This window comes from Austrofundulus limnaeus, unplaced genomic scaffold, assembly GCF_001266775.1.
Source record: "Austrofundulus limnaeus strain Quisiro unplaced genomic scaffold, Austrofundulus_limnaeus-1.0 Scaffold17, whole genome shotgun sequence".
Classification (NCBI taxonomy): domain Eukaryota; kingdom Metazoa; phylum Chordata; class Actinopteri; order Cyprinodontiformes; family Rivulidae; genus Austrofundulus; species Austrofundulus limnaeus.
In genome coordinates this window covers 202,381-214,191 of record NW_013952419.1, presented here as the reverse complement: position 1 = coordinate 214,191, position 11,811 = coordinate 202,381, and the positions used below count along the sequence as shown (strand labels likewise).

Sequence of the window (11,811 nt, the reverse complement as noted above, 5' to 3'; positions counted from 1 at the left end):
AGGCTTAAATAAACAAACGTTCGTTCAACCATCTCTGGAATGGAGAAATACAAGTTTATATATTAGATACAGAAACTAGTTTAAAATACTGGGAGGACTGAAGTGTGTGTTTTGTATATAAAATTATGCTGAGTTGATCAGATAGGCAGCCACTGGCTACAGCCGATTAAAGCACTAAGTGTGGGCTTCCTTTTTCATAAACAGCTTTTGCATTTTGTTTTAGTTAAATATGAAATACTGTGGCAAACTATATTTCTCTATTTATCTAATTTGGCAGGAACAGCGTGTGTTTTGTTCTGGTACAAAAAAAAGGCACAGAATTAAGAGCAATACCTCTTATCTTTTTTTTTATTACATGATTTTTAGATTTATCTTTTACCTGTAACATGTTTATTTTCTAATTTTTTTTACAGCCAAGCAGGATTTTGTATGATTACATACAATATACTGTCCATAATACAATGTGTCACCTTTTTGTTGGAATAGTTCAGTTGCTATTTTTAGGTGTTTTGTGGAAAAGTTGTGAACACTTAATATCTTGCTTGTTGTTTGAAGTACATCTGTTTGGAGAACCAGTTTGATTCTGACTAGATAAATTACCAGCAAATTCAAGCACAGATAAGAAAGTAGATAGTCTTAAAACACTAATATCAAACTTTTATATCTATCTGTCCGTCTGGGTGGACAGGCGTCTTTATGCAGCTAACGACCTCCAACAGATGCTTCTAATTTAGAATAAGTGGAGTGGAGGTGGACTTTTTAGAGGCGGATTAACAGGTCTTTGAGGGCCAGAATTTAACACCGGGCTAGAGGAATATTGTAATACTGCTGCCTGAATAATCCTGTAATGAGGTGTAAAAGTTTTTTTTAAGTGCCACAAATTTAAGATTAGTTATTTTTAAAATGGCTTAAGTCCACTTTGGTCTTTGGTAAGGCTAGCTGGTGGTCCAGTCAGAATTAAAGTGAGGTTGCTCAAGAAAACTATCTACTACAGGTAGGATATTATTTACTAAAACCTTTTAAAACCTTGAAGGATCTGCTTCATACTAATCAGAGAACACATTCTTGTTGTGAAATGAGTTTTTCTCACCTGCATCAACAGCATTTGCAAATGCATGTTTGTTGTAAAGATTCCTGAATAATGTATCTCATTTGTATGGTCAGGACATTTTGCTAAAAGCTTTGTCTCATTCCAACAGCACCGTGATGCGATTCTCCSAAAAAAGACGAGAGATTGAGATCGGAATGAGAGATACATCCTCCATGTCGGGCTCGCAGAAAGCTTTACTGGAGCAGTCTGATGAAGAGTGAAGATGATCACAGTTCTGTTATTTTACTGAAATTTTGTTAATAGACAAAAAGATTCATGTTTATTACTGCACTAAATGTTTTGCTAATGTGCTTTAGATTTACAGAATAAAGGTTTGTGTAAAAATTAAGAAAAACACGAATATTTTGATTTAAAGTGTTTATTACACCTTTATATAAATATGAAATCACATTAAATCAAATCATTACAATTGTATATTTCATTTTATAAACTCAAAACACATCCAATTGATAATACTCAAGGCTGTAATAATGGTTTAATAAACATGAACAAATCTATTTAAATATTAACAAGACTTTTAAGCTGCTGAAGAAAACAATTTTACAAGATTTCCCTAAAATATTTTAATCTGCCTGAAAATGCAAACATGTTTTAGTTGCAACAATGTGGAGAAAATGTTTTAATGGAACCTTGGAAAATGACAACACACCAGACAAAAAGACATTTCTTCCTATGACTGTACAAACAGCAACATTTGAAAGAATATACAGAGACTATAAAACGGTGTCACTGCTGAAGAGGAGGAGGAGGATCAGGTACAGATTTCTGTGAAGGAGCCGTTGTGACGACCACTGCTGAAACTGACTTTGGGGAGCCTGTTGCRACGTGCTGCTGGAGCTGCTGCGTCTGAACTGTTTGGATCCGAACCTAAAAAACAAAGTGCTGTTAAACTCAGAGAAAGCAGCAAGTCAGAACAAAAACATTTGTATTTTTCTAAGCTGGGAATGCAGAATCACGACTTCCCAAACAGGAAAACTTGACCGAGCAGGTTGTTCAGGCTTCACCTCCTCGTTGAGTCTAAATGTGATGCACTCTGACCTGTGTGGCCTGGCCCTGCTGCTGAAGCTGCTGGAACTGCTGCGCCGTGACAAAACTGACCGGTTTGTTCCCTGCAATCAGCTTGGTGCCGGCAGGCATCGTAGTCAAGATGATGTTCCTGCCCAGGCTGCTCAGACTGATCAGGGAAAAACATCAACAAAACGTATACTCTTGCCTTTTTATCAACAGTAAATAAGCAGAGACTTACTTTGTGTTCAGYCTTCCTTTGACGATCGGCGTCGTCACAACGCTCTTGCTTTTCAGTGGCTGGTTGAGGACGGAGAGCGGCACCGTGATCCGAGCAGGTAACTTTCCCTACAGTGCAGTCAAAGAAGAGTCGGTGTTTAAGTACTGAGAAAAACTTAAGATGATGAGAAAGTGGAGAAGTAACAGCTCATTTTATTTACAAAGTAACATTTAGATGGATTTCACATTTCCTCTTGAGAAAACACATAACTGCAGTCTTTACTGTTTGCCAATCCCTGCACAAGATAATAAATTACACTTTCAGTTTAAAGACTGAAGCTGTAGGCAGATCAAACTAAAGACGCAAAGATCAAAAATGTATTAAACAGTCAAAGATTCAAAACTATACTTAAAAAATGGAGGTGGAAAGACTAGTTCAACCAAAACGAATAAAAATAAACATTTTAAAAAGTTAAATTCAATATTTGACTTTGATAAAGTCTATATCCACCTAAAACAAGCAATTACAGTAAACGATGTAATCTGTTTAAAGGTCATTACATGATTTAGCATTTTATTGGTAGTTTGCAAACCTTTGACTTGTTAAAATGATCACATGACAATGCCTGCAAAACAATCATGAAAGTATATTTTTTATGTAAAATATGACTTAAAAGCTGTGTCCCTTACAGTGTCTGATGTCTGTTTTGTTGGATTGTTTTATTTTATTTTTTTCAAACATGATTAGAACTGACTGCCAACAGCAGGTCTTACCGTCGGTGTCGTAACGACCGTAGCAGGAACCTGTCTCACAGTAGCTGCAGCCGTTCCCAGGGACAGAGGAGCACCAGAGGATCCAGGAGCCACCGTGATGCCTTTAGCCCCGCTCACAACACTCGCAGCCATGGTCACCAGATTGGCACATGTGGTCGCTGTGAGGGGTTTGCTGCCCGTGGTGGTCGTCATTGTGATGGTCTGACCCTGTTTCGGAGGAATGACGCCGAGGCCTGGCATGATCCGGATGGTGGCCCCGCTCTTGTCGGGGGACGCCACGCTGGAGAAGGTCCTGGACTTTTGGTCAGCCATGGTGACGGCCAGAGTGGGCATCAGGCGTATGGCAGCGTCGCCCCCTGCCTTCAGCACGGTGGAGGCGACGGAGCCTGCTTTGGTCGTCTGGACTTCTCCTGCGCAGGGTGAAGCGCCGGCAGCGGAGGACGGCGACGCCTGGGGCGGTGTTACGTGCAGSGTGGCGGATATGCTCTTGCTGCCCGAAGCGGCCGTGCCCAGAAAGTCCGAGGTGAGTTTAACGGTCGTGACTGGAGATTTGGCAAGAGTCGCCATCATGTCCGGAGTTATCCGCAGCACCGTTTGGCCCTTAGCGTCTGTGGTGATGGAGGACGGTGGAAGACGGAGGACATCTTTGCCTTGGATGCGCAAGTTTGTTGCAGATATTGGAATTCCTGCTCCACCTGGAGGCTTCATTCCCAGTTGTCCTGTTATGGACACCTATAAACAGAAACAACAACAAGATATTAATTATAATTAAAGAACAATGGGACAAAATCTAAACTCAACCTAAGGACTGAGTTCTGCACTTCTGTCAAAACAGAGTTAGAGGATATTTTGGAGTGAAATCTATTTAGCTATTCATGATGTTTCTACTTTTCCTGTCTACTGAAAATGTTCTCGAAAGTTCAAAGTGCCTGTGACATGCCTGTCCTTCAAATACAAAAAGTAAAAAAAAAAACATCTTTATATTTAAGAAACTTGACAAAATACACATGATTTTAACCATTTTGTCACATAATTGGCATTTTCTTTTGAACTTGGCTCAGTTAAAGTGAAACAGGAAGTGACATCAAACGGGAACACTTTAAGAAAGAAAACTCTGGTCTTTGTCCTGATGCATCTCAGTAATCCAGGTAAAAAATCAAAGAAAAAAAAATTGTATAGGTCCTCTGGACGGGTTCTTCTTTAATGAAACGTTTCGTCTCTCRTCCAAGAGACTTCTTCAGTCTGAGAGTTTCAGGCAAAATTCAGGCTTTTATGGCTTTTTTTTCATAAAAGCCTGAATTTTGCCTGAAACTCTCAGACTGAAGAAGTCTCTTGGAAGAGAGACGAAACGTTTCATTAAAGAAGAACCCGTCCAGAGGACCTATACAATTTTTTTTCCTTTAACTCTGGTCTTTGTTTATTGAAACGTCATTTCTCTCTCAAGTCAAAATAATATAAACATCAGATTTCTCTCTACAATCTGGATTGTTATTGTAGCAAAGCTCTGTTCACATGCAGACATTCCCCTTTGACATCACTTCCTGTTACTTCACACGCAAATATCTCAACAGTCGTTCATCTCACTGAGGTGAAATTTTTTGCAATATTTTATCAGTGTCCTGTTTCCAAAAATACTTATTACAAGAATTTGARGTCACAGGCACTTTAAAATGTTCTCAAAAGATCAAGCTGATGGTGTCAACAAGCGTCACCTGTTTGATGTTAGGGCTGGCCACACCCTGCAGCACAGCTGGAGACGTGGGGTTGTTCGCTGGACTTCCAGGAGATCCAGTTTGCGGTTTGGTCACAGTTAGAGCAGACACAGAAAGAGTGGTCGGAACCTGGACTGGACTAGTTCCTGACGGACTTCTTAAAGGCACAGAAACCACAGCCTAATGCACAAACACCATCAGTTATACGTCTGCACAAAAGTGAAATAGTTAAATGATGTTGTCGGTGTAGYGACCTGAGAAATGCCCTTGGCTGCCACGGACACAGGCATGCGGATTTGGTGAGGGGTCTGATGCACCAGCGTGGCCTGCTGACCTGCAGCTGATGAACCAAGGCCCGGCTGAGCGGAAACGACCCTCACCTGAGGGAGGGAGCCCGCCGCCAGGTGGCTCACGATCCGAGCAGCTTGTTGGGATGTAACGGGCTGTGTGGCCGGCGGGCAAGCCTGACTCGTGGGTAAAATGGTTCCGAGCTGAGGCAGCGGGGGAGGAGACACAAGAAGAACACTGCAAGAGGACAGAAGAAGAATTATCAGACAAGTTGATTTTCATGTTCAAACTGCACTGATGATAGAAACAAACTGACCCTGGGTTGGTTTTGATTGTCTCTGGGACTCCAGTCTTTGTAGGTGTGGTGGCTGAGCAAGGTAGAGGCGACTTGGGGGTTCCGGGAGTGTTAGGAGTGGGTGTTGTAGGGATTGGTGACATGGGATTACAGCTTATGTCCTGGGCTGTTTCTACAGATCCAGGAGCTTTGCTACTTCCATCCTTACTCCCAGATTTCTAAAACATAAAAACAGACATGTTTTTAGAAACAATACCAAACAAAAGGGACATGCAAAATGCCAAACTAGACTCGTTGTTCTTTGTGTAGTAAGAGGTGGACTCACAGGCTTAGATGCAGGTTTAGGTTTTTGCTGCAGAGCTTTTCTTGCCTTCGCTGCAGCAGCTTGAGCCTGGTGGATCCTCTCTGAGTGGAACAAAGAAAATAGTATTACAATTTTGTTACTGTGCAATGATAAAAAGACTACAAACACTTAAATAGTGAGTCATTAATATTCGTAATATCACAACTTTAAACTGCCAAACCCTACAATGTGTTTTTATGCATTTAAAGGCAGATTGCTGCTTACCAAACTCTTCCTGACTGCGATTGCGGTGCAGGTAAATCCACAACTTGCGGCCAATGTCATATTTAACACAAGGGTCTTTCTCGTAATGAAGTCTATCCAGAGCCCCGCTAACAACTGTGTTCACCTAAAACAGAAAACAAACACAAGTCGAGATACGTCGACTGCTTACACAGTCAGTGTGTGGCTTTATCAAGTGGGCAACTATATCACATTGTGTGCAGTTAWTCAAAAAGACTTTCAACGGTTGTTATTTGGCTTGGATTTAAATCAGTCATAGTCTAGGACGTAACCGGGGTCCAGAGACTAGATCGTCATATTAATCGTTAATAAACTAATTGATGAAAATATAAGATGGAGAACTGTCATACCTGAGCACTTGTGACATCTGGAGCCAGAAACTGTGAGTCTTTCAACAGTTCACAGATTTCAGCCCTCGTTCCCTCTCCGTTGGGTAACCTGGCTGCTGCGTCCCGTACTAATTATAAAAACAAAAACAACAACATAGAGTTAAAGGCAGATTTTTTTTTAAAAAAGTTGTCCCTAAAGAAAAACAAGAATAAAATGAAAGCTCTAACCTAGAGAGAGGATGGTGACGTAAGGTGGCCGGTCGGAGCGAAGCAGTGTGTGCTCTCTGGCTTTGTTCAGAGACATCTCCTTATCAAAGACCCCTTTGACGGGCCCCACTACAGACTCAAAGCCATGCATCCGGAAGGTGAAGGCTTTGTGAGGCTGGTTGTATCTCTGCTGCTCCTGTTAGGAAACACACAACCTGACAGGTTAGGTTCTTGTCAGAAACAGAGAGGCAAAGATGTTAGAAATGTCGAATCAACACGAACCTGGACTTGAAACACCTGTCTCTCATCTCCAGTGCTGGGCCGTACCACGTAATCAGTCGAGCTGTTTGAAAGCAGACAACCTTAGTACTGAAGAAAAGTCCTAAACTGATTTATACTCAAAGGTGADGTATCGTGTTTTTAAATCCTTCTTTTTCACATTTAAATCCTCTGAATTCCTCCTTATTGTAACTCCACAAGCCCCTCTTTCCCCCTTTTCTGATTCATGTCTCAGATCAACTCATTTTGAGGCTGTCTCTTTAAATCCAAACGAGGCACTTCAGACACTGCCCCACTCCAGCTTCCACAGTGGTCCATTCTAGTTTGACATGGGGGGTTACGATGATATAATGACCTTATGAGTTTGTTCCATCGCAATAGTTCAGAAAACCTCATAGAAAACTGAACGAGTTGAAAATTATGACCCAGACAGAATATAAATATATCGACAAAGCACTTTGAGTGACTACAGTAAACCTTTCTGGACTCATAGAGCCTCCAAGTACACAAAAAGTTTTTAATGATTAAATAAGTGGATTTTGCATAAAATGTTTGCCATGCGAAAAGCTCACAGTTTTGGTGGTGGTGACGTCATCTCAAGCATGTCTTCATTTTCTGTCTGTGAGAGACGAATAAAGCCTTTTTAAAAACTGTCATACAAAAAAAATCCTCAATATAAACGAGCAGAAATAGTAAAGTCGGTGCTGAAACTTTGTGCTACCTTGACAATAAAATCTTTGGAGTCCAGCCAGAGTTGACAAAGCGCACTGAGATCCCTCTCTGTATCCTGAGTCGGACCTAAAACAAGCCATGGATYTTAATCTGCGTGGATTAAACCATCCCGAGTGTTGTTGCCACTGTTAGCCACATGTTTAAACCCTCTTACCAATCCACRTCCACTGCTGAAATCCATCGACAAACTCCACGAACGGAGAAAAGCCGCTGGGGAGTGCCATCATGCCATCTGATCGACACACAAAATGCAGGGAAAATCAACATTTTTATGACGCCAAGAGGTAGAACGCCTATAACTTCAGTGTTCTGGCCTACCTTTAGTCTCCCCAGCGAGAAACTGCAGAGCTTGAAGGACCAAATCGGACCAACATGATGCAGATGTGAACCACACGTTGAGAGAACTGGCAGGAGAGGACTGCCATGTCTGAACCTTCTCCTCCAACTGTGCAGTCAGAACAGTGATGTTAGCATCGTTAGCAATGTTACTGATTTTATAATTATGTGACGTTCAGGAGTCTGTACCGCTGAGGTGCTGGCAAGACCCTCCAATTTTAAGATATTTTCCAACAAGCTGAAGAAACTGGAAGTGATTTCCTCAACAGGAATCGGGCTGCTCTGACACTCCTCCACAATTCTGTAATAGTTGTGATATTTGGTTGTTTTATATCAGCCCTAAAATACAAGAGACTGTAAATATTTTTGATTCTACAGAGGAACAAAACTCACTCCTCCTTGATATTGATGAGTGGAGTAGAAGGGGCATCAGGCAGGGAGTTGATGTTAACTGGAGGAGCTGAGGAGGCGTCTGACGGTGTGAGAATCTCACAGGGATCATCCGACTCCACTTTTATAGTCTTTAACTTTTTCCTCTTCCTCTCCTCTTTGATCTTCTTCTTAGGCAGAGGGAGGTCGAAAACCGCTGAAAAAGGAAAAGCAAAATGCTCCCCTTTGAGAAAAAAATAAAATAAAATAAAACCTGTATATTTCAAAACTATTTACTCACGCAAAGCCCCTTTCCGACCAAGATTTGCTCTTGCAAGTATGTCTCCTAGCTGAATATCAGAAGTTACCAAGTCCGGATGGTCCTAAAAAACTAATTATTAGTTCTACAGTTTGCTAATAAAAAATAAACTCTGTTTTCTCCTCTGATCACAACTTACCAGCTGACGCTTCCTCTTCTCATGATGGTTTTGTAGCATGAATTTTAAATCCAGCTCACCTAGTTCTAATTTTTCTGAGAAAAAAAAAAAAAGAAAAAAAATTCTTTAAAAGCATGCCTTCATGGAGATTTAATATTTATCGAATCACCATCTACATGCAGATAAATCACTGACCGGTGATCCTCATGTCTGGAGTAGAGAGGCTGGGAAGAACTCTGAGGGAGACCGTGGGCGGTGGAGAGGATGGAGACGGAGGTGCTGGAGTCCATAATGACAGATCTAACACGCAAACKGTGAACAGGTGAAATATATAAACAAGTAGGGATCAACGTTAAAAAATGACTCAGCAACACAAGAATGCTATTAGAATAATCTGTCATCAGCTTAAGCGACTTCTGAATGAAGAAATAAGAGAATAAAATGAATAATTAAATAAAATTTACAAGACTGACCATCATCATCAGACGAAGCGTTGCTGTCCCCACACTCCATTTTGACCTCCTTCAGTATCCGACTCAGTCGTCTTCTCACTCTCGGCTCCCGCATTTCAGCTTGAGTTTTATTTGGTAAACGCTTTTTTGGTGGAAAGTCCAAACCGTTGTGAACTGCAAAGTCCAGCAGCTCCTACAAAAAGGACAAATCAAGAATTCCAAGAAATAAACTGCAAAAAAAAGTCAACAACTTTATTAATAAGCAAGAACCAAACCTTTCTGGAGACGAGAATCTGCTTCAGGAGTTTGTGGTAATACTGCTGGAGAGAGTGCAAGTGGCGCTTTCTCTGGGACTTGGCACARAATTCTCTGTATTTGACCACTTCAGGATTGAAGTAACCATCTGAAATAATTACAAACAGAACAAGGCAAGGGTTTAAAAGTTCATTCAGAATTACAGAGTTGTATTTTGGTTTGAGAAATAGGCATTTAGGGGGAGCATTTAAAGAGAACACTTCAAACAGCACCAACATACAACAATGAACAAGAGTAAGGTGTATAAATAAACACACAAACAAACAACACCATCAGTGCTGATTTTGGCATGCTGCTGATGCATTAAGTTGACAATCAGCTCAATTAACAGCAGTGTAGGTGTGAATAAAGATTAGGAAGMACCTCTAAAAAGCTTCTGTGCAAGGTGGAGAGGGTTTCCAAAGTTAAAGTTTCTGTTGTTGAACAGGTCACTGATAGTAATGTCCTGCTGCTCAGTGCTGTTCTCAGGAAACTGTGGCAGGAAGTGGCGCAGGTGTTGTCTCTGAGAATCTGTCAGGACTTCCTTCCAGGTGCTTTCACTCATCACGGAGAAAAAAATTTCAGGCTGTTGCAAAGAAAAATAAGGCGATTACTCATACGGGAACAGTGGCTGAGGGTACACACAAAAGAAAAAAAATCATAGACTTAGACTACTTACATCCTCAAGTAGATCCTCTGGAAGATTAACTCTACTGTTTCCAAGCATGCATTCTTCTGTAATCTGTCCTCCGTGCTCCTCTTTTGGATCSAGAGGGTCCGTGAGCATTTGTGCGAGAGTATCCATCTCTCTTTGGACGACCAGTCTAACTTACAAAGAAAAACATATGGCTTGGAAAACACTTTRAAATATCACAATATTAGACACCTCGCAAAAGAAGTATACACTGTAAGGTTATACATAACTAGGTAGCTTTAAACTCTCCAGCTAACCTGTCCTGATTAGCTTAGAAAGCTAATAAATGCAATATAGTTATGACATTTAGCTCCAACTTCAAAACTGGGCKCAAAATGTAACTTCTATTACGCAATGTGCACTAAACACACAACAAACAAGCGCAGGATGCAGATAAAAGTAGTTAAAAGGCTTACCTGGCTGCGCTTATTTTGAACTAAAGTAGGGAACAATTTTACAGACGCARTAATTTCTTCTTCTACGGACATAAACAGGAAGCGCGTGCTGTGCTGCCCCCCAGAGGAAATGACGAGTAACTACACACGTGGTTTGAACGACACTTATTTCGTACCTGTACATTTATAACACTTTTTTTTTTCAGGAAAGCAAATCCCCAGGCTCTCAGCATGGCAAAGAAAGAAGTGCAGACTCTTGATCAGGTCCCAACTTCTTCACCACAGACATCCAGCTGGTAGGGTGATTAAGGAAAATATTTATTAGACATCAGTAGGAGTGCTCAGTATCTGTTGGGTTAGCAGCTGTGTGCTGTGAAGTGCTGTCTTGCACTAAACAAAACAATCTTTATTAAAAACAGAATAATTCAACATACAAAATTTTCAACAGAACAAGGCGATTATTGATCAAGTTTTCTTATTTCACACATTATTTGTATGACATAAAATATTATTATATTTTGATTTTTTTTGCTACAAAAAGGAATCGTGTCACATCAAAGGCTTTTTCGTGTTTGCATTGATAACATATAATAAACACATTCTATCAGACCAATTTAACCCTTTTTAACTCTTGTTCTTTAGCTACACATATAAGTGGCGCTGAAGTCTCAGCAAAAAGGTGCTGGGTTCAATCCAGGCCTCCCTTGTAAACAAGATCTGTGATTTCAGTGACATTTGCCTCGTTAAATAAAGGTTAATAAATAAAATACTTAAGTGGAGACATTAGATTTTAAAAAATGAATGCATGCATGCTTTTTTGTGAAAGATACAGACATTGTCAAAGTCAGATTGTACAGATAGCAGCCAGATGCAGCTATAACAATTCACCTTTTATTACAAGTGTGCAGAGATTTGTCAATAGTAAACATTAATTTAGGGAATTTGAAACACAAAATTTGAAAGATAGACAGCAGCTCAAAATAGCACTAAATTACAACTCATCAAGTAAAGTTTTACTCATTAGAAATACCCCAATAAAGCCAATAAATCTATAAAAAAGTTGTTAGACTATATAATTTAAACTTTGTAGTAGTTATCATTAACAATAACAGCATTCACCATTAGGGCTGCCACAAACAATTATTTTTATAAACAATTAATCACCGATTATTTTTTCGATTAGTCAACTAATCGATCATATATTAATTGAATATAAAACATACAGCTTATCACGTCAGAATGCAGCTGCTATTATATAACCATCGTTAGATTTTAGCTATATGCTAACTAAAAATAA

At 40.2% G+C, this 11,811-nt stretch overlaps 2 protein-coding genes across 4 annotated transcripts in view; one reads left to right on the top strand and one right to left on the bottom strand.

Annotated features, from left to right (window-relative positions):
* Positions 1–1,447, top strand: part of tmem45b (transmembrane protein 45B) — a gene marked incomplete in the record, with an annotated part of 8,530 nt that extends 7,083 nt beyond the window's left edge. Inside the window, 1 exon segment of the mRNA XM_014003137.1 lies at positions 1,200–1,447. Coding sequence (XP_013858591.1) covers positions 1,200–1,311 — 112 coding nt within the window.
* A 6-nt stretch (positions 1,448–1,453) lies between these two features.
* Positions 1,454–10,627, bottom strand: nfrkb (nuclear factor related to kappaB binding protein). Of its 3 annotated transcripts, none has more exons than XM_014003134.1 (26): positions 10,536–10,627; positions 10,105–10,249; positions 9,810–10,011; positions 9,407–9,534; positions 9,153–9,324; positions 8,875–8,979; positions 8,701–8,774; positions 8,544–8,625; positions 8,267–8,459; positions 8,063–8,174; positions 7,856–7,982; positions 7,692–7,769; positions 7,527–7,603; positions 7,378–7,424; positions 6,809–6,869; positions 6,548–6,722; positions 6,341–6,447; positions 5,973–6,096; positions 5,730–5,809; positions 5,426–5,622; positions 5,076–5,346; positions 4,822–5,001; positions 3,110–3,841; positions 2,358–2,464; positions 2,150–2,285; positions 1,454–1,978 (listed from the first exon to the last, which is right to left on the bottom strand). In XM_014003134.1, exons 2-26 carry the CDS (start codon positions 10,228–10,230, stop codon positions 1,838–1,840), a joined length of 3,834 nt encoding a protein of 1,277 aa, XP_013858588.1. In that variant the 5' UTR covers positions 10,231–10,249; positions 10,536–10,627; the 3' UTR covers positions 1,454–1,837. The 3 variants fall into 3 exon arrangements, with proteins under 3 accessions (XP_013858588.1, XP_013858589.1, XP_013858590.1); XM_014003135.1 differs by having other exon boundaries at positions 10,105–10,253; positions 10,536–10,570; XM_014003136.1 differs by lacking the exon at positions 2,150–2,285.
* Positions 10,628–11,811: the final 1,184 nt, after the last annotated feature.